This window comes from Pelecanus crispus, chromosome 1 (assembly GCF_030463565.1).
Source record: "Pelecanus crispus isolate bPelCri1 chromosome 1, bPelCri1.pri, whole genome shotgun sequence".
Taxonomy (NCBI): domain Eukaryota; kingdom Metazoa; phylum Chordata; class Aves; order Pelecaniformes; family Pelecanidae; genus Pelecanus; species Pelecanus crispus.
The window spans coordinates 35,065,256-35,085,381 of NC_134643.1; the positions used below are offsets into that span (position 1 = coordinate 35,065,256).

General features: G+C 38.6%; 1 protein-coding gene across 1 annotated transcript in view; it reads right to left on the reverse strand.

The window, feature by feature from the left end:
• Window positions 1-20,126, reverse strand: part of NELL2 (neural EGFL like 2) — a 154,180-nt gene that overhangs the window by 89,844 nt on the left and 44,210 nt on the right. The window contains exon 9 of the mRNA XM_075717588.1: window positions 20,017-20,119. Coding sequence (XP_075573703.1) covers window positions 20,017-20,119 — 103 coding nt within the window. The remainder of the gene's footprint in view (window positions 1-20,016; window positions 20,120-20,126) is intronic.

Consider the following 20,126-nt stretch of genomic DNA (forward strand, 5'->3'; position numbering starts at 1 on the left):
ACACAGCTCATACTGGATTGCTCACTGAAGTTCTTATACGGTATTTAAGGGTTACATAAAATACCTTCACAGCAAACTGTCTTTTTTTTTTTTAAATGTGTCCATTATTGCAATTACATTATGCAAAGTATAAAGGCTACATAACGTAAATGCTAGGTATAGAAAATCGGATGTCTGTCTCTCTTGCTTAGGACACAGTCAAGGCTCATCGAGTAAGCATAATCATGAAATAACAGGAGTAGGTTACCACTTTCAAATTCCAGATTACATGTTAGAGGCCTAATTTGCTAACCATTATTTGGAGCTGTAAATCAATTATACTACAATTCAGTCACAGAGAGATTTATGTATTCTGTAGACTACAGTTTGTAAACAATTTAAAAATACGTAAAAGTACAAGCATTTTTATTGTGTAACCTATATTAATTACCATTGCTGCTGTTATTTTCAATTCTCCTTTACATTTTGTTTTACTTGCAGCTCCTTGATTTTACAAACTTCTTATTACTTTGTCAGCATTAAAAAGTCAACTCTTGGAACTGATGTTGAAAAAGAAGTGATGGGCATAGTGACAAAAAAGGCTTTTTTCAAATTCCAAAATACGAGTTATAATATCTTATAAAATATAAAGTATCTTGTGTGATATAAGCCTGCACAGCACTTTCAAGAAGTAATATCACAGCACGTTGCAACACCCCAAATCCCATGAATGGCTGAGTTTGCAGTCAGACTTAATAAAAGTACAGAAAAGAGCCACAGGAGAGTGTCCAGGGGAGAGTCCTGGGGCTAGCAGAAGGAGAAAGTTTGTACAACATCTGCAATGAAAGGTCACAAAAAGTCAAAAAAGCTCAATACATGCCTCTCTTGTCTCCCAGAAAACAAGCTCTTCTAGAAGGAAGTATGTGAAAAAAAAAACCCTATATTAATCTTTACTGGGGACTAGCAGATCTTGAATCCAGACAGGACAAGGCAATCGTCCAGTCATATATATCACCTCCTATATATTACAGACCATGACATTAAACTGAAATACTCATATATTAATCCCTTTCTTTCCCTTGCCCCACACATTTCAAGCTTCAAAGAACTACATGTGACAGGAAAAGATGAAGTACAGCAATGCCTGAGGACCACACAATGGCAATGGACTGATAGCTTAACACTTCCTCATGTTTCCAACACGCAGGCTATGCCTGTTCACAGGAAAGGCAAAAGACATCAAGATAGTTGTCATTCTCTCTTGAAAGAAAACACTCTCCTGAAGCCACAAGACTCTTAACATATGAATAAGACCACCCAAGCATCTAAAAAAAAGTATCGATACTTTCATAGTATGAATACTATCATGGATCATAGCCCACTGAATCCAGTCTCCTTATCAATGATAACAAACCCCTCATTCTTCAAAAAAACTTAGAAAATAATGTAGATAACAAAAGCATCAAAAGAACTCATCCAGCCTAGTGTGAAATCAGGATGTTTTTTCATGATTCTACCAACAGCCCTCTGAAGTCTTGGCATATGAAATTATTGTAATGCACTCTCACAAATGCTTTCCACAAGAAAATCAACTCTTCTCCATAAAGCCTCGAAAAAAAGAAAACTTAAAAATTCTGGGGCTGTGAGAGATCACTCTGCCCAGACAGCCCTTGCCCCTTCATACACTTGAAGATTGTTTCTCAAAGGCTAGGAAGTGGCAGCAGAGAGCATGTTTCAAGACGCTTGTGTGGGTCCCAGAAATTTCAACCAGTGCTGACTTCCCCACCTCCACACCTTCATATGTCAAAGAACACAGGGCTATCACGCAGCTAAGAAAATTACATCTCATTCATTGAATTCCCCTAAATAAACATTTCCAACTATTGGATTTTGCTGTGGCTTTGTCAGCAAGGTTATAAAGCCCCCAGGTATCAGGGACCTGCCTATACAGAGTGACCAAACTCTGTTTAAGAAAAGGGGAAAAACAACAAACAGTAAATTCCAACTGAAAAACTAAATTGAAACTAAATTGAAAACCCGCTAACCTGAATAATCTGAACACAAGCCCAAGCATGTCTTCTTATGGACTGCTGCTCTCACTGACCACGTTCAAAAGGGACATTTCTTCTTGAAATCATCAAAATCAACTTCACCTGGATTATTTCTATCCTACTAGTGATCTCTAAAACCTGAAGGACTGCACCATAACTGGACAGTTCCTTCCATTATAAAGCAGCAAGAACTAAGGTACACTCTGAAGCTCCAATTCAGAGCACTATCACTTAGTTTTTCTCTTCTCACCTATGCTAAACTAGCCAAATTAGCTCACAAAAAATACATGGGCACTTCATCTACACCTGTACAACTGGCTCCATGTTTGTTTAACAAGACAGATACCAATGGGTTTAGTGATGGTCTGAGTTTTCCAGTGCACACTGTCTTTTCTTCTCCAATCCTCCCATAAATGCTTCTGCCTCTTCCTGTTCTCATCAGCCCGCTCTTCTTCCGCTACCCACAGAGGAGGCATCCTGCCAGACAGCAAAGGGTAGATTTTCATCAAGCTAACTGAAGGCTTCTAAAAACTTTACTCTAAGGTTGCCTGGTTAGGTGAGCATTGAGCACACTTGGAAAGATTTCTAGTAAGACAAAGCTGTCTTTCTTCTGCCCCACTTTCCTCCTAAGACAGCGGGACCCACGTCCGAGGCAGTGTGGAACAGAACACTTCTCCTGCCAGCAACTGTCACAGCCAGTACACATCCCATGATGGCGATGTTTCATGTCTTTATTTTCCTTCAGAAATAAAGATATTTCAACAACGTTAACATCTGGACTAGAACTGTGTAATTGGAAAGTCCAGCAAAGATTTAATTTCTGCTTGGCTAGATGCTTCCCAGGATACTGTGATTAGTTTGTGATTGGTATCTCTCTGGGGAAACATATCATCTTTCATCTCCCTAAGTCCTTTCATTCAACAGACTGAGTCACAGTTAAGAAATTACCTGATGATTAGTTGTTTCAGAACTTGATAGTTATTGCCCGTGTAGGATTTAATCTACAGCTGAATTACATCAACCATTTCCTCTTGCCATCAAACTTTCATATGCTCTCCGGTACCTAAACCAACGTATATTATTCAAAGCATGGTTTTCTGAGAAGATGAAACAGGAAGTCTACAAAACCTACTAGGAAGTTTGACTACTCCCGATATATTTGCATACAGAAGGTGATCAAGTATTACATTGATAGGCATCAGTACAGGGTCTAAAAAATTATTAGCAAGGTCTGCTTATATCCCCACCACTAATTTACACAGGTATAGTGATAATACAACTATTCCCTGTAGTACCATTTAGCACACTGTGATAACATGGCATCTTCTCAGTATTCATCCAGCAAAAGGAATCTTTCAGAAGCCTGCTGGCTGTTGTGTTCGATTGGTCAATTATTAAGTGGCTGGATTATAAATAAATTAAAAAAAAAACCAAACCAGGAAACATGAAATTGCTACTATACCCTTAATTGGTTTAGTGATGGACTTGGTAATGGTAGGTTAATGGTTGGACTGGACGATCTTAAATGTCTTTTCCAACCTAAACGATTCTATGATTCTGTGATAAGTTTGTCAAACCATCGCTTCTCTTTCACAACTCTTTTTTTTCTTCCCACTTGCCTCCAAATGACACTTTCCTGCTGCATTTCTTAAAATGTCCATGCAAAACCCATGATGATTTCCTGCTGCATTTCTTAAAATGTCCATGCAAAATCCATGACCCAGCTAACTCCTGCCTTCTGTTCACTGAATTCACAGGACGTCATTTAGTACATTTTCTCACTTCTTTCTTTATCACCTTTGCTATCCAGATTGCGTATGCCTTCCTCTGAGGAATGCATGTACACGTCCCCATGGGATCTAAGCTGATTTTGATTCAGACTTATCACAAAGTGAACTTCAGAAAGTTTAGGACATTGGTGAACTCCTCAAACCACTTTATTTTCTTGTATTCATGTCGTGGTTTAGCCCCAGCCAGCAACTAAGCACCACACAGCTGCTCGCTCACTCCCCCTACCCCGATGGGATGGGGGAGAGAATCGGAGGAGTAAGAGTGAGAAACACTCCTGGGTTGAGATAAGAACAGTTTAATAATTGAAGTAAAATACTAATGATAATAATATAATAATGATAATAACAATAATAATATACAAAGCAAGTGATGCACAATGCAATTGCTCACCACCCGATGACCGATACCCAGACAGTTCCCAAGCAGCGATCGCTGCTCCTCGGCCAACCCCCCCCCCCCCCAGTTTATATACTGAGCATGATGTCATATGGTATGGAATAGCCCTTTGGTCAGTTTGGATCAACTATTCTGGCTGTACCCCCTCCCAGTTTCTTGTGCACCTGGCAGAGCATGGGAAGCTGAAAAGTCCTTGACTAGCATAAGCAGTACTCAGCAACAACTAAAAACATCAGCGTGTTATCAACATTCTTCTCCTACTAAATCCAAAACACAGCACTATGCCTGCTACTAAGAAGAAAATTGACTCTATCCCAGCCGAAACCAGGACAATTCATAATTGCCCAATGAGTGGCAGATGTGACTCGAAGTTTTGTGAAATTTGTCAGTAATTATGAATGTAAATTTAAATCTGGTAATTAATTCTATGTTGCTGCATTCTTTGTTCACATATGCTGGTTTGTGGGGTGGGGAAAACACCCAAAATTAGCGTACAAAAATACCCCCCATCTTGTTCATTTAATTTTCCAACCTCCTCCTTGGAATCTCCTTGATTACATTTTCCACTGTTCAGAGATCAAGGCTTAGGCATTGTGTAAGTCCCATTAATCCTACTTTGGAAGCTTACATAGTGCAAAACCTCTGGGTGGCTTTATCCTTAGAAATACATACAGAGATAACAGTCACATTTCATGAATTTCTCTCCCTCGACTGCCACACCATTAGGCACTGCTCTCACCCCTTTCTCATTTATCTTTGCAGGGAATCGGGTGTTATTTCTTCTTTGCTCATTTTGTGGAGAGCACAAGTTCCCCTGTCACTGTAGTCAGTGAGACTGGAGACTTGCTTCATTTCATGCTGTCTCCCTCAAAAATTCAAATGATTCCAGATTTCAAGCTGGAAAATATATTTCTATTTTTTCCATTCAATCACTGTTGAAAAGCTGCATGTATGCTTCAGCTTCCTCAGCTGAAAAAAGAAAATGTGATTTGAAATGTCCTAATGATAAGGAATCAATTACTATTTGTGTCTTACCTCTTGTTAGTTGGAAAAGCTAAATGTCTCTATTACACTGAAAACACAAAGTCGTTGTTCTACAGTACTTTTACAATCATTTAAGAGCATCTGTGGTGTGAGCCACCTCCAACAACGCTAACGGGCTGTTTAGTCACGTTGGCAAGGAGTCAATCTAAAATTATAAATTCTTTCACCTACTTCTAATGTTTCCTGTATTTCCATCAGCTACTATGGGGAAATGACATAATTCATCTACCCCATGTGTTCTTTCTGGGAAGTATTCTGCAGAATTCATCCGAGCCCTAGAATGAAGGCTATTTGAGGCATCCTTAAAGACTAAAAAAGCAATCTGAACACTGAAAAAGCACATCATCAAAATGTGACTAAAAACTCTGTTGACAGCAGTTTAGCTGAGGCAAATAGACCTGACAGATGAAGTAAAACTTTTAAAGTAGGCTGCAGGACAGGGAGTCTGGGAAAGAGTTTGCAACTGATCAAAGACAATGGACGTCACAATGTACAAAGTGAGCATGTGGCTGTCTCCAGTTAAGCAAAGATCCAATCTGAACAATGTGTTTGATGTCAGCTTCTCTAAAAAAATGGCATTATTGCTGCCCACACTGCTACTTTATCTTGGTTAAATATGGCAGCCAAAATATTTCTATTGACAGACATGCACAACTTTGACTTTAGAGCAACGGACCATATTCTACTCGTCAAACAGAACTGGAATATTTTGTACTCTAAACATAGGATTTTGAAAACTTAGGCTTGACTAATGCAATCAAAATGCCCATCCATTTTATGCCGAATTAACTATGTTGGCCATCCAATACTCAAAACAACTTCCACAGCAAAATGTCAAACAATAAAATCAAATGCCAAGACAAAAGCGTTACATAGTGTCAAGAGAAAAAAAGGCAATTCAGTTAATATTAATTATATGGCCACTGCATTACAATTATATTAAAGGTTTATAAATAGCACAACAGTCTGCAAGAACTCCAATGCAAACATTACATACCCACTTAATCCTCACAGAAGTGGGATTAGACATTATCTGATGGACTCCTTGTGTAAGCTATTTGCAACAGTAGTGACATAGTTGTATCTTAGTAAAGGTGCAAATAGGTATTTTATCAAATGCTGACAGCTACTAATGACAGGGAAGTTTCTGCTTCAGTTCCACGTTCTCTCAGCTGGACTGCTGGGCTAACTGTAAAAGATGCTTTTCTGAAAACTTTGTTAAGAGAAAAATGGTGCAGTGTAGAAAAATAAATAGACAACTCCCTAAAACACCTTATACTTCATGACATGCTTAAACTTTCACATACACCCATCAGAAAGCCTCAAGTCACAGGAATCTGTATGCAAGATTAAATCCAATTAATTGATTAGGACTGAGTGTTGGGAATTTCTGGAAGTAAGGAAGAACTGCTTAAGACGTGCACACTTCTGAGTCACTATTTTAAATCTATGAGAGGTAAACAGTTATCACCCATCAGCATTAATTTACTATATAAAAAGCAGGTTGTATTCTCCATTGCCATGTTGTAAGTTAAGATCACCCATGGATGTGACAAGGGAGGATACCTACTCCTGCAACAGCCCTTACATAGGATAACTGTTACTCGGCTCCATAGAGCCTTCAAACAGAGCTGGGGGGGAGAAAAAAAAAGCATTTTAGGATAGTACCCCCATTTTTGCCCAGATTTGCCATGAAAAAATAGCATGCACCAATTACACATAACTTTCAAAGACACATTTTTGCACATGACTCGTGAAATGGTTGCTTTCTGCAGCCTTGTGGACACAGATCATGTGAGCACATTCAGTAAAAGGCAAGTACCTCTGAATGGCAGCCCCCTCAGAGATTTTGACAGTGTTTCATTTGACAGCATTAAAAAACACCCTATGCAAACAGCAAAACGACTCAGTTCACCACAAAACAGTAAATCTGGTATTTATTTGGGTGAAAATAACTTGAAAGTGACATTTCCGTGCTCCCAAGCCATAGAGGTCCCAAACAGCTTCTGCTCCAAAAATTTGCCACATTATTTAAGCTCCCACAGAATACGCCCATACCTGAGTGACTATCAGGGACCCTGCTGATGCTCCATTCTCAACCAGTCTCTCCTTGTCTCAGAACAATTTCCACAGACACTTTAGCTAGAAATTCTGCACCGTGACTTTGCTGCTCGTGCCTCCCTGGCGAAGTGTGACCTGGCATCATGTAGCTCCATATTCACTGCATTTACCTTCCTCCCAAATCCAAGTGCCTTCACTTCCCCTACACATGGCAGCCCCTTGTTACCTCAGCTATTACGGTAATAATCACGTATGCCTTATTTGCATAATGGCACAGGCCAGTCTAATGTGTTTAGACGTTTCCAGGAATGGATTAGCACACAGATGGAGCACCACATCTATAGCTGTTGTTAGATCTCGGTTCTTTCAAAGCACCTGCACCTAGGTCCATACAGGAACTGAACCGGCTTTCACGCTCCCAACTCTTCCTCCACCCATTTTCGTTCCCACATAAGGAATCTGCCCATCATCCCATCCCTCTTCTGAGACCCATCATCTTCCTCCCTCACTTCAGCCAGAATGACAGGATTAGTTGGCATAATCACAAACACTCCAGAGAACTCTACTTAAATGTTCTTAGGCTAAGACCTTAGCATTAGTTCAGCAAAAGGTTTTTAGCACAGACAGCAAGGTAAACACATTTTTTGAAATCTTGATTAAAGTCAGTTATGCAAATCAACTTTCCAAATTTGTTATATACTCGCTCTCAACATTCATTACCAAATAGCATTTAATCAAAAACTAATCTAAAAAAAAAAAAAACAGGTGCTACCAATAGAGTTGGAAATTTTCGAAAGACAACTTTAAATAGAAACCTATGTACACCTAACAGCATGCCCCTGTTTCTCAGGGCTGCCAGAAGTTACTGTTACCCATTGTGCATCCCCAAACAATACACTACTTCATGTCTAAAGTCACTTCAGAATTTGAAATAATTAAAAATGTAAAAGTAGCTGGAGCAGATGTTCACAGGTTCTGCTCTGTCATAGCTAATTTCTGCAGAGTGCAGATGTTGATGCTCCAACCCAGTCACAGAAAAACAGTAAGCCAGAGTTCATAGCAACTGTTAATGGGACTATTCCTTTTCTGTTTGGGAACTACATCAGTGAGGCAAAGCCTTAAAGTCACTGATAAGACAAAATAAAATTATATATTATATCTATGTTAACACTCCTATTGTTGTCAGGGGGACCTTTCCAGACATTAGACTCAGATTTTGCATGCTTGTGCAACCAGGTGTGTTTGTCTATATGGGGCTGTAGTGTATGCCAGTCTCTAGGAGAGCTACAATACTTTCATCTTACTGATATATCAGCCAACTTACTTTTTTGCCTTTGCCTTTGCCTACTACTACCTTTGTATGGAAACCAAGAATCAGAAAGTACAGTTAAAAAAAAAATTTCATTTTTAATTATCGCCCATTAGCATCAAACCTGCATAAGGCAAAGTACATTCTGCAATTTCAATGGCACAGAAAAGAAATAGGTACATCTTCAAATGTAATTAATTCCATTACCAAGAATCTCAGAAATTACTGGAATGGGTTAAATAACATTAAGACAAAATGCTTAATGAATTTTATGAAACCTATTCTCAGTGTTTTTCATTTTTTTCAAGCTCTTGAAAGTCTGAGAGAAAAATATCAGTTTGCATAGTCATGTTCTTGAATTTATTTTCAATATATTATTAGCAAAAACCTTGGTTTTGTTAGCTGCAGAGATCTAGTATGGGTATGTAGTAGAATTATAAAGGAACAGTGGACTTATGATGACCAAACTTGACAGATAAGAAATTTGGGGTGTTGCCCTGGCAAGAACAAGTGCTGTCTTTCCTGTGGAACAACCTAGTTTTGTTAGAGGGAACTTTATTGGGATTGAGAAAATGAATCCACCTGTGGTCACATTGTCTGTGATCACCTCAATACATGGGGAATACTTCAGTATTTCCAAGAGAAATGTGAGGAGCAAATACTCATAATGCTAGAAATGTGCTTTGAAGACATAAGGTAACGTTATTGTAACACTGAATTATATTGAAAAGTCAAATTAGTTTCTCCTTCCCCCTCCCTCTAAATTCTGTTGTTCTAAGAGCTAAACCAATGGGAGCAAATATCTTGAGAGAAAGAAAAAAGAAAAATTTTGCCCTCAAATCTTGAATAAATGTTAGTAACTATCAGCATGTACTTTTCCTGCAGGACACAATCCTGACTATGAAAACAAGGCATAGCCCACAGTGCCAGCAGCTCCAGGTCGGAGCTCATGAACTTCTAGCCAGAAGTGCAGAGACACCTGAGAGAGAAGCCTGACAGGACAATGGCTCATTTATTTTAGTTTTCCCTTACTCTCCCCACATCTCTGGCTCTATATCCGGTGTCTTATCTCTTATACTTAAATTGTCAGATCCTATGGAACAGAGGACTGTCTTTTGTGTGTATAGCAACTAGACAGAAGGCTTTTCATAACAGCAGGGTTTTAAAGGTACCTTACTACAAATAATTAATAGTGACAGCAAGTAGAGCTACTTAAATACATTTGCTCACTGCATCTACCTACTTCCAAGTCAACCATGGTCTGCTAAGAACTGCACTCTGAACGGCAGCATCCAGTTTGTTTTGCAATATGACCTTCAAGCTTTTGGAGAGGGGAAATGCAAAGGGCTGTCATTCTCCAAGGGAGGGAGTTTCTTTCGTTCCACAAAATATTTTATTTCAGCAACCACCTTAGGATTTTATTTAACAGACTTCATGTCTACATATGTCTACATATGTTTAGAAGAGGTTAGACTTCAAAACATGGAATTTTTTTGGAAAGAAAGAAGGACAGGGCTCTTGCTGTCCATGATCAATTGCTTTAAACAGTACTGGTAAACAGCTTCTGAGATGATGAAAGATGCAAGATACACACAGAGCAGTTTCAGAGTACAGCAGAAGTAAAGGTGAGGATTTTTAATCTGTTTGACCACACTGTAAGAATCGATCTGTTACTTCCACTGAGTTTTCATGGGAGTCAAGATGTCACACTGGAAACAGGAGCAAAGGTGCAAATGTGTGAATCAAGATGGTTGAACTGATGCATGAAAATGAGGATGTGATTCCTTTATTTATTTATGTCTATTCTAATTTTCTATTTTTTTAAATGCATTCACTTATTGCTACATTCTTCATTGCAACTCTGTAATAAAATACTGCAAAATTAGTAAAATGAAAAGTTTGTAGTCAGGTGCTTAAACCGTACTACCAACTCTATACATACAGAGCCACAGAAGACCATGGACAAGATTTAAGCATTCTGAAGTCATATTCTACTACTATTAAGAAGCCTGTCTGAGAACTTCACAACAACCATATGCAAGATTGTTATCTCTTCTATGCTATACTCCAATTTGATTTCTCATTTAGGTGCTTTGAGGATCTAACAAAAAGCTTCTGGATATGACATGATGCAAATATCTACAAAACAAACTCTCACTTCACAAGCCTGTAAAATGTGCCTAGAGAGGATGCTGCACTTTAGTGAATATGAATATAACCTGAAGAAACATCTTAAGAAAATAATCCCTGAATTTACATCTCTTTGTCAAAGTAATAATGATAAAGGGAGAATCATGCCAGTTCATCTTCCTACCTTCCAAGTATTTGAAGTACTCCCTCACTGGAAATAACAGGTATGTGCCTATTTTCCAGATGAGTTAAGCATATTCTCTTGCTTTGCTTTCAGGATAGCAAAAAAAAACCACAAAAAAACCCCACAAAAAACTGATAATTGAAACCAGGCATTTTCTGCCCCAATTTATTACATCAAACAATGATGTCACTGTAATACCATTGTAACACTACTATAAATAAGTATATACTGGCCATCAAAAATAAGCAAGATAAAAAAGCTCTTCTTCACCATAATAGTTTATGACAATGCCAGACAACAAACGTAACAATATCTTCAAATTTTATTCACCTGTTTGGGAAAAAAAATCTAGATGTTAAATAATTTTAAGGGATTTTTAAAATGTCATCAATTATAAATAAAATGAAATCTGGGAAACCAGTCAAAATTATACTTGAAAAAAGTTTACATAAAACTTTTCCAAGAGCAACCAGGGGAGTATCAGAATTTTCATTTCCAAGCAGAAAGTTACAGAAATAATTTCAACAAGTAGTAGGAAAAAATGCTAGGCAGCTACTCCGTATAGGAAGGCTTAGGATGGTCAGCTACCCTCCCAACCAAATGGACAGAACTTTCTTCTTAGTGCAAACTGGTACCAAATAACCCCTCCCCACTCCCCCTACCCAAAAAAAAAAAGTAAAAAATTAGTAAAAACGCTCTCTATATTGGCAAAGATTCAGAACAGTGATACAAAACCATGAGAATCACTGTAGATGCAGCACTGTGCCCAGTGCAGGGAAGAAAGCAAGTAGCAGAAGCCTTTCAAATAAAGAGGACTGCAATGATTGTTTTGAAAGGAACAGATGAGGAAAGTATGAGAAAGGACTGTTACACCAAATCTGCTGAGATTTCAAGTTCAAAGTTGTGTCTCACATGGGACAAAGTGGCCATTAGTTGAAGCCAAGTATATTTCATAAGCTGACAGATGTAGAAACAGTGATCAATAACAGCCTGGAGGTCTATACATCACACTTCAGATATCTGCAAGTGATGGGTAAGAGAATTAACCAAGCGGTATAAGGCTTTATTCACTACATGTTTCCACTGAAAACAATTCAAACTTCTGCAGTCCAAAAGACTGAAAGCCACTGGTTTAAATCATTATCTTTACAAAAAGACAAATAAAGGATAGCAGGATACATCATTTTATATTAATCTCACCGAATCAACTTCACTCATATTTTACCATCCCTTCCTTAGACTGCCAGGGAAATAAGACCACATTATTGATGGTTTCGTGGTGGGTTTTTTTCAATATTTTATTTATTGAGTTCCAGTCTTCACAACCTTCCAATTTTTTCACTTGACATAAGCACTGTCAGAAAATTGTACAAGTGCCTTCTTTTACACTCCCATGGTTCCCACCACTGTCTGCCCTAGGCCAACCTTCCACCCAGATGACCCTTGTCAATGCGGCAATCCTGTTATGAATAAGAGTATGTTGGGTGCAAACTGGTCTTTGAAAACTGCACAGGTCTCAACAAGCCACGAATCTCATTTGGTTGGTTGGTTTTTGGTATTTTGCTCTATCCAGCTCCATTTAGTGCTCTCTGTCTCCAACTTGTTACTATTCTGTGACCTTGTCCAAAAACTGCAGTTTTGGGGTTTTCAGCTAAAAGCCAAGTTCCACCCTTTTCAGAAAACATGCCCATTAAAGATCATTGTTACTGGTACTACAGATATTTGCAAGATCTACAGAGGAAAAGCTCCAGGCAGAAACAAGAACATCAGCTACAAGCTACTGATTTGGCAATGTACTCCTGGTTATGGGACCAAAAAAAAAACCAAAAACCCCACCCCAAAACAAAAAACCCAACCTACCAACCAAAAAAAAACCCCACACTCCAATGTTGCAGGTGCAGAGTGACATTAACACATCACTGGTGAGAACAAACATATTGAAATCAACACATAGCCATGTGAACACCCATATATCCTAGGTGATTTTTGTAAATATAAATGCAACCAGAATTTTTTTTAATTATTATTTCATAGCGACCTGACTAAGCAAATTCTGCTGAAATCAGCGTTACTAAAGTCAGGGTAGTAACTTATTAGAGACTGGAACATTGCCAGTCTGTCCACTCCCAGCTGTCTGAAAGCCAAAATACTTACATCTAAACATATGTTAATGCTTTTATTTGCACTGGAAATAAACTAAAATAATAATACGCTGCAGGTATTTTATATTTTGCGAACTCCCTAGTAAGAACATAATGAAAAAAGGAATGGAAAAGAGTAAGTTCTTTTCCCAGTCAGCCTCGACAAAATAGGTTATAAGAAGAGCAGGGGGAGAGCAGAGCATGCCTACAGCAAAATTTCCCATGTAAAAAAATATTTTTAATTCTCTACCAATAAGATTACCAATATTATGTTTCCAATTTCTTCTTTAGTGCAGACTGCTATACATTCAGTATAATGTATTTTAATGAATAAGGATTTTCTTAAGCATACTTTATTTTATAATTCATTCTCAGGCACACAGTAAGACTAAAAGTAGATGACTTTACCATTAACTGGAATTCTCCTCATCTACTGATACATTGCCTCCAGATCTAGAGTCTTCCAGTGGAGTTCCGTAATGCATGGGGTCCAGAATAGCCAAAAAGCCACTCACCAAGCAGGAAGCCATACTTTAATGCATGAAAAGTCTGACTGAGGCACAGTGCACCGACTCCCCCAGTCCTCTGCTAACCCAGAACAATGAAATTCAAAGGATGTGGGGAAGAAGGAAAGGGAAACACAGAAGTCCAATTACTGTAAGCTATATTTCAATTCACTGTAAGCTGTATTTTAATTTACGCAGAACAACAGACATATGAGGAGTGAGTTTCCTGCTCAGAAGGAACTGCAAGTGAAAAGACTCAGTGTTTCCCTTCTGATGGAGATGTACTGCCCAGCTAGCAAAGAACAAAGGTCACTAGAGACTACAAGCTCTGCACTGAAAAGCCTCTGATAATTCTGCCATTGGATATCTAACAGATATAAACCAAATACGTTGCTATGGTATAAGAGTAGTTTGAAAATTTTTATAGCTTTACCATGGAAAATATAGCGGAATCTGGTCAAGGGTGAGATTGGCCCTGCCTACCGAAGCTAAGGGGAGTCTTTCCACTGTCTTCAGCTGCCTTTGAGTTCAGCACAGGAAAGGTCCCAAAACATTCTGAGAGTGTCCCAGTGCTCAGCTTCCTGAGATGTTACGCTTCCGGAGAAGAGAAAGCTCTGAGGAGATCTTCCCAATGTATGCAAATGCCTGATGGAAGGGAGTGAAGATGAGGGAGCCAGAAGACTGCCCTCAGTGGTGCTGCCCAGTGACAGGACAAGAGGCAATGGGCATGAATTAAAACACATGAAATTCCATTTGGACACAAGAAAGCACTTGTTTACTGTGAGGGTGACCGAGCACTGGCACAGGTTGCCCAGAGAGGTTGTGGAGTCTCCATCTGTGTAGATACTCAAAAGCCGTCTGGACACGGTCCTGGGCAACCTGCTCTAGGTGGCTCTGCTTAAGCTGGGGGGCAGACCAGATGACCTCCAGAGGTCCCTTCCAACCTCACCATTCTGTGAGACTCTGAGATTGTAGGAGCTATGCTGGATTCACAAATGATACAGGCATCAATTATGCTTTTCCACTATAGCCTTGTAAATCTAAAATAGCTCCACTGATTTTATTGACCTACGTGAGTTCAAGGATACGTTTTTTTCCCTTCAAAAATAGTTCTTTAGAAAAATTATTTGTGTTGTATTTCTAAACAAATAAAAATACTACCTTTCTTTTGAAGACACAGAGTTGCCAAAGTAATAAAAAGGTGTAAACAGGCAGTAAAGTACAGTGTAATTCATCTCTGTAGTACAAGTGTGTATATAATGCTTTTTCTCTATCATTATAATGTGCTACTATCATTGTATGCGATTCAAAAGCCTCAGAAATAAGGTTGATGTGAATCATTTCAGCATAGAAAATCCAGACAGCAGAGGCTGAACAGACACTATTCTGCTAAATGTTAAATAAAATTCAGAAGTTCTGCATGCTGACTACAGGAGGTTATACTAAATAACACGGCTCTAGGAAATAACCCAGTGCCGGCTATATTCCAGATATCTTTTAGTACTATTCTAAAGTAGGCTAATTTATCTGATTTTTCATATTAAAAAAAAAAATCTCAAAATACCAGAATTTATGCTCTATTTGCACTTGTATCTTTAAAAAGCCACATAAAAATATTTATAATCAAAAAGCACCTCATCTTTTGTGCTAGCCAGAATGTTGCTTCTCCTTTGTATTCTAAAGCGTGCATTTTTTAAAGAAGCTATGAGAAATGACTAATCATTGCTTCACTGCTAAAACTGCCTCTTCTCCCCCCCAGTACCGATGCCTGCTCTGCCACCCTAAGCCTGTTGGCTGGCCCGCAGCCCTCGGAGCCATGCTGTGTCCCAGCCAGCCTGCTGGAGCTGCTCTTCAGTTTCCAGACTGCCCATTCTTCTGATTTACTGCAAGGGTAAGACGGCCTGTTCAGTCAGCACTCACTAATCCTGTCGTCAATCATTCCTCTGAGCTGCAGCCTCTTCTCCGTGATACACTGAATGCAGGAGAAGCTCCCCTGGCACTTGAGTGAACGGGGGGGGGCTGGCGTGCCACCCTAAGGCACACCACCTAAGGCAAGATGGTGCCACTCCTTCAGCCCAGAATAAAGGTGGCAATTTTGTGAAAAGATGAAACTTCGTGAGCAGCACAGGCTTAAGTCCATAATGCTTCAATGCACCTGGATAAATGATGAATTTCAGAAGAAGATTAATCAATATTCCTTATGTTTCTAGATAAAAATTTTGCACTCTTGCTGATGGTCAACTGCTGGGCAAATGAGAAGCAGATGGGCTTTCACAGCTCCTTCTCTCTCTATCAGTAGGGCTACAAGTGCTGGGGCTTGCAGAATAGTGTAGCTTCGGGGAAAAATCAACACATCATGAAGAGCAAAAGGGAGAATCTTCTTAATTTTAATTATAAAATTACAAGTTTCTGTAAACTAGCAAGACAGATCACTGTATCAGAAACCCATGCATGTTATAAGAGCTACCATGTCCATATTTGTGTTTTATTTTGTTCAAAAATCCTTCCTGAGTTATAATACACCTCTACATGCTCTCTCTCCACGCCTGCTAGCAACAGAAGTGTGAGCTGATACAATACAGCCCTATGCTTCTCACAGTTGCTTAAAATACTTGTGTTAGAGTGTGGATTCGGCTACAATACACCAGAAGACCAACAAATGTCCTGTTTCAGAAAAAAACAAGTGCATGGAAAAAATCACAGCCTGCAGATTTAAACATAGCTACCCAGGCTTTAACCTCCACTGAAATCTGTTGGGATAGATTTAAATAGTTTGGGATTAGGTCTGTAAGTATCTGCAATGTCACTGGGAGCAGGACAGTGATGAGAAGAGAGCAATTTCTTCCTGGAGATCAGTCTTTGATGATGGGAATTATTACTGTGCCAGATACTGGTACAAATACCACTTTGGGCCTTAAAAAAATGAAAATCAGCTAGTCTGTTAAAAATACACTGGCTCCATTTAAAAAAGCACATATATCATGTAGCTATAGGAAATAATGCCTTAGTGTTAATACACTGACTAATAAAAAAGTTACCATAAAAAGATTTGCTGACCAAGTAGCAATTGTCTCAGCTACTAAGACATTGGCAGCACTTCCACAATTCACTAAAAATAAATGAACTCATCCTTGTACTTCTTAAGCCAAGTCCATGGTCTAAAGCAATACTTTATAGGGTCAGTAGGGGAGCTTAATCTCTCCCCGATTCATATCAGTGCCTATCACCACACAATGCATTTGTCTCTGCAGAGGAGAAAGGAATTTAATGATCTCTTGCACATACCTTCTCAGATTGGTTTAAAATTGCATTGGGAATAGAAAAGAAAGTGGTCTCTGCTTTCCAGCTCCAAACAATTCTACACAGGAAGCTCCCATTGATCTAAGATGTATGCTCTGGTAGCTTGAATGAATTTTGTGTTGAATAGCTTGTCTGTAGCTGACACATATATCCAACACATTGGCCAATTTATGTGCTTTGGAAGATCATTGCTTCTTTTAGCCCATTACAGCTAATAGAAAACACAGTGATAATTTGCATGCATTGTCATTCCTTATGCTAGCAGCATTGACCTTCACACAAGACAAAACAGAACAAGTTGTCTGAATGTCCTCAAACAAAGGTACGGAGTTAGGGGAGGAGGTCAGGGTTTGTTACTATGGTTTTCTTTTGGCTCACAGGAAGAACCAAAGTCAAAGCAATATTGGTAAAAAAAAAAAAAAAAAAAAACCCCACACCACATCATTCCTTGCTAAGTGTTCTTCTCTGAACATTCTGAACATTCCTTACTAAGTGTTCTTCCCTGAACTAAATATTTAAGAAAAAACATGAGAAGTCAGTTGTGCTGAAATTTCTCAAGTGTTGAAAATGCCCGTAGGCAAGATACAACAAAGCTGCATAATCCAATACTTGAATGCTGGGCTGGGCTGAAGTTCATTTCCTAGATATAAGGAAGATATTTTTTATGATGAGGGTGGTGAAACACTGGAACAAGTTGTCCAGGGAGGCTGTAGATGCCCCATCTCTGGAAACATTCAGGGTCAGGTTGGATGGGGCTCTGCAACCCGATCTAGTTGAAGATGTCCCTGCTCATTGCAGGGGGGTTGGACTAGATGACCTTTAAAGGTCCCTTCCAATCCAAACCATTCTATGCTTCTATGATTCTACGTTCTGTCTTGAAACAAGTAGCGAACTCAGCTAAAGAACAGTGTATTAGGCATCACTTTTTCTCAGCATTTATGACTGACTGTTCAATACTAAGGATAGTGGCTCCTTGAGCAACACACCCTTATTAGCTGTTTTCCCATTTATAAACCATCTGTGTTTGCTCTACATAATCTAGTCAGATGCCACATCCCCTGATACTGTTCTAAGAACTGAGAACAAAAAAGTTATTCTCAGAACCTATCCAAATGGAGGAACTCAGCTTTTCCCCCTTGAGCAAGAACTGTGGTCAATGAGCACACTGACCTCAATCAGCTCAGACCTTGAGCCGAAGACACCAAGAAGACAGGGTACAGCTGGTACATATATATGAACTCAGTGACAACTCAGCATTTCCACCAAACTGCCCTGGAGAATAAGTGAAAGTCCTGCAGTCTCCATTGCCTCTAACTTCCACATTTTACACTCTTTCACTAGAATTTAACTACCTTGTCAATGGGACTCCAATTTACACTCTCCGTCCTCTGGTTCCAGGGAGTTGGCCGCTTCAGAAGTTGTTTGATTTTTTTTAAATGGCACTTTAAATAACCTAGATGAAATTAGGAATAATTTTTCAAAAGAAATTTTTATTTTTATTTTTTGATCTAATAATTTTTCTGGTAGTTTTTCAAGAGAGTTATATGTGTGCATGTTAGTTACAAGCTGAATTATGTACTGGCATCAAATTAACAACACTGGAAGCTAAGGCTTTTGATAATATTAGGAATATCAAAAAAGCAATATCAGAGTAAACTTCACATTATACTGTACCAGAACTGTATCTTAATTGGAAGGAGAACCAGTAATGCTGTATGACAAGGTCAGTGTCCATATGCTCATTCACATTTCTTGACCTTTGTCAAGATTCCCAAGAAAAACAACTTCATAAGAAGTCTTATGATGCGAGCGCTTCCCCATTAACATCTGGATGGAGAATTCCCAACTCAATTCACAGGCAGCACATTACAAAAACTTATGTCAGAGGATCACGTTTTCAAACTCTGCCAACATGGTCAAAGATTCAAATAGAGGCTTGAACTCCACACATCTCACATCCCTGGCTTACCAATTCCCTGAGCCACCTAATATGCATGGAAATTCTGTGTAGCTGCTTAAAAAAAAAAATTATTTGAATTCTCATTTCCTCTCATTTAGAATTAATTTACTTGAGTAAGTTAATAAGGTTTCATAAAATGAGACGGTTTGTGTAACTTCTAACACAATTAAATATTAATAAACTCCTGTGGGAGCAAGATCAATGGAGTACAAAATGTCTTCCTGAATTTTATCTTACAACATGTCATTTTAACCAGTTATATATTTCTCTATACTCTGTTAAGAAGTTTTATACAGCAGTAGAATAGTGATGAAACCACACAGAAAAATCTCAACATTTACAGAATAAAGAAATGTGTGCATCTCATGCTCAATTTCAAGAATGGATTCCTCCGTAGCCTAAAATAAATAACCATCACATATGTGATACATGTCCATAATCAACCTGAAATATTATATATAGTCTATCTAGATAGTGATTAACATAAAATTCCCCTTCTCTGGCCCTATTTGCAACAAACCCAAAATGCTATAAAACCAAAAGGTAATCACCTATCTTAAATGACAATATTAAATTACCTCTATCCAGTTTCCTGTATAATTCTGCCTGACCTTTTGTGAAAGAACATTTCTAGGTGTCTGATTTTTGCTGGTCTCTTGGGTCTAGTATGAGTTTTCTCTTCCCTTAATTACAGAAGAAGAATCATAAATCTGAACCTCCATTTCTAGCACTACAACATAAGGTTGAAAGTACATTCTTCTTGCGATAGAGGTGTTAGAAACACTGGTCAAAACAAACATCAGGCAATCATTCTTGAATTTCTAGCAGTTTGGTCTAAAAGATAGACTATGGAAGTCTGCAGAAAGTTTTTAAAATAACTTTTTCTTTTTAAACATTGATAAGAAATATCTATGTTTAAAAAAAAAAAACAAAACACCACCACAACTAAAATAAAAAAAAAAAAACAATACCTGCAACTGAAAAATGAAAACTTTCTGGTTATCTATTTCCCAAAATATTTCAGGGAAGTCTAAATTCCCTCATTCCTTAACCCAAACATTTCATTCCCTGACCAGTTCTTTCACTGACATGTTTACAGAAATGTTCATTTTCTTTACAGATTTCAAAATATTCGTTAGAAAGAAGCACTGCAGTAAAACTTACATTGACATTCTTTGCAGCACTTGCCATCCACATACGCCAGGGCAGAGTTAAGCGGGCAGTCAGGGAAGGGGCAAATCAAAGCCTCGCACTGCACAGTACCGTTCTAGAAG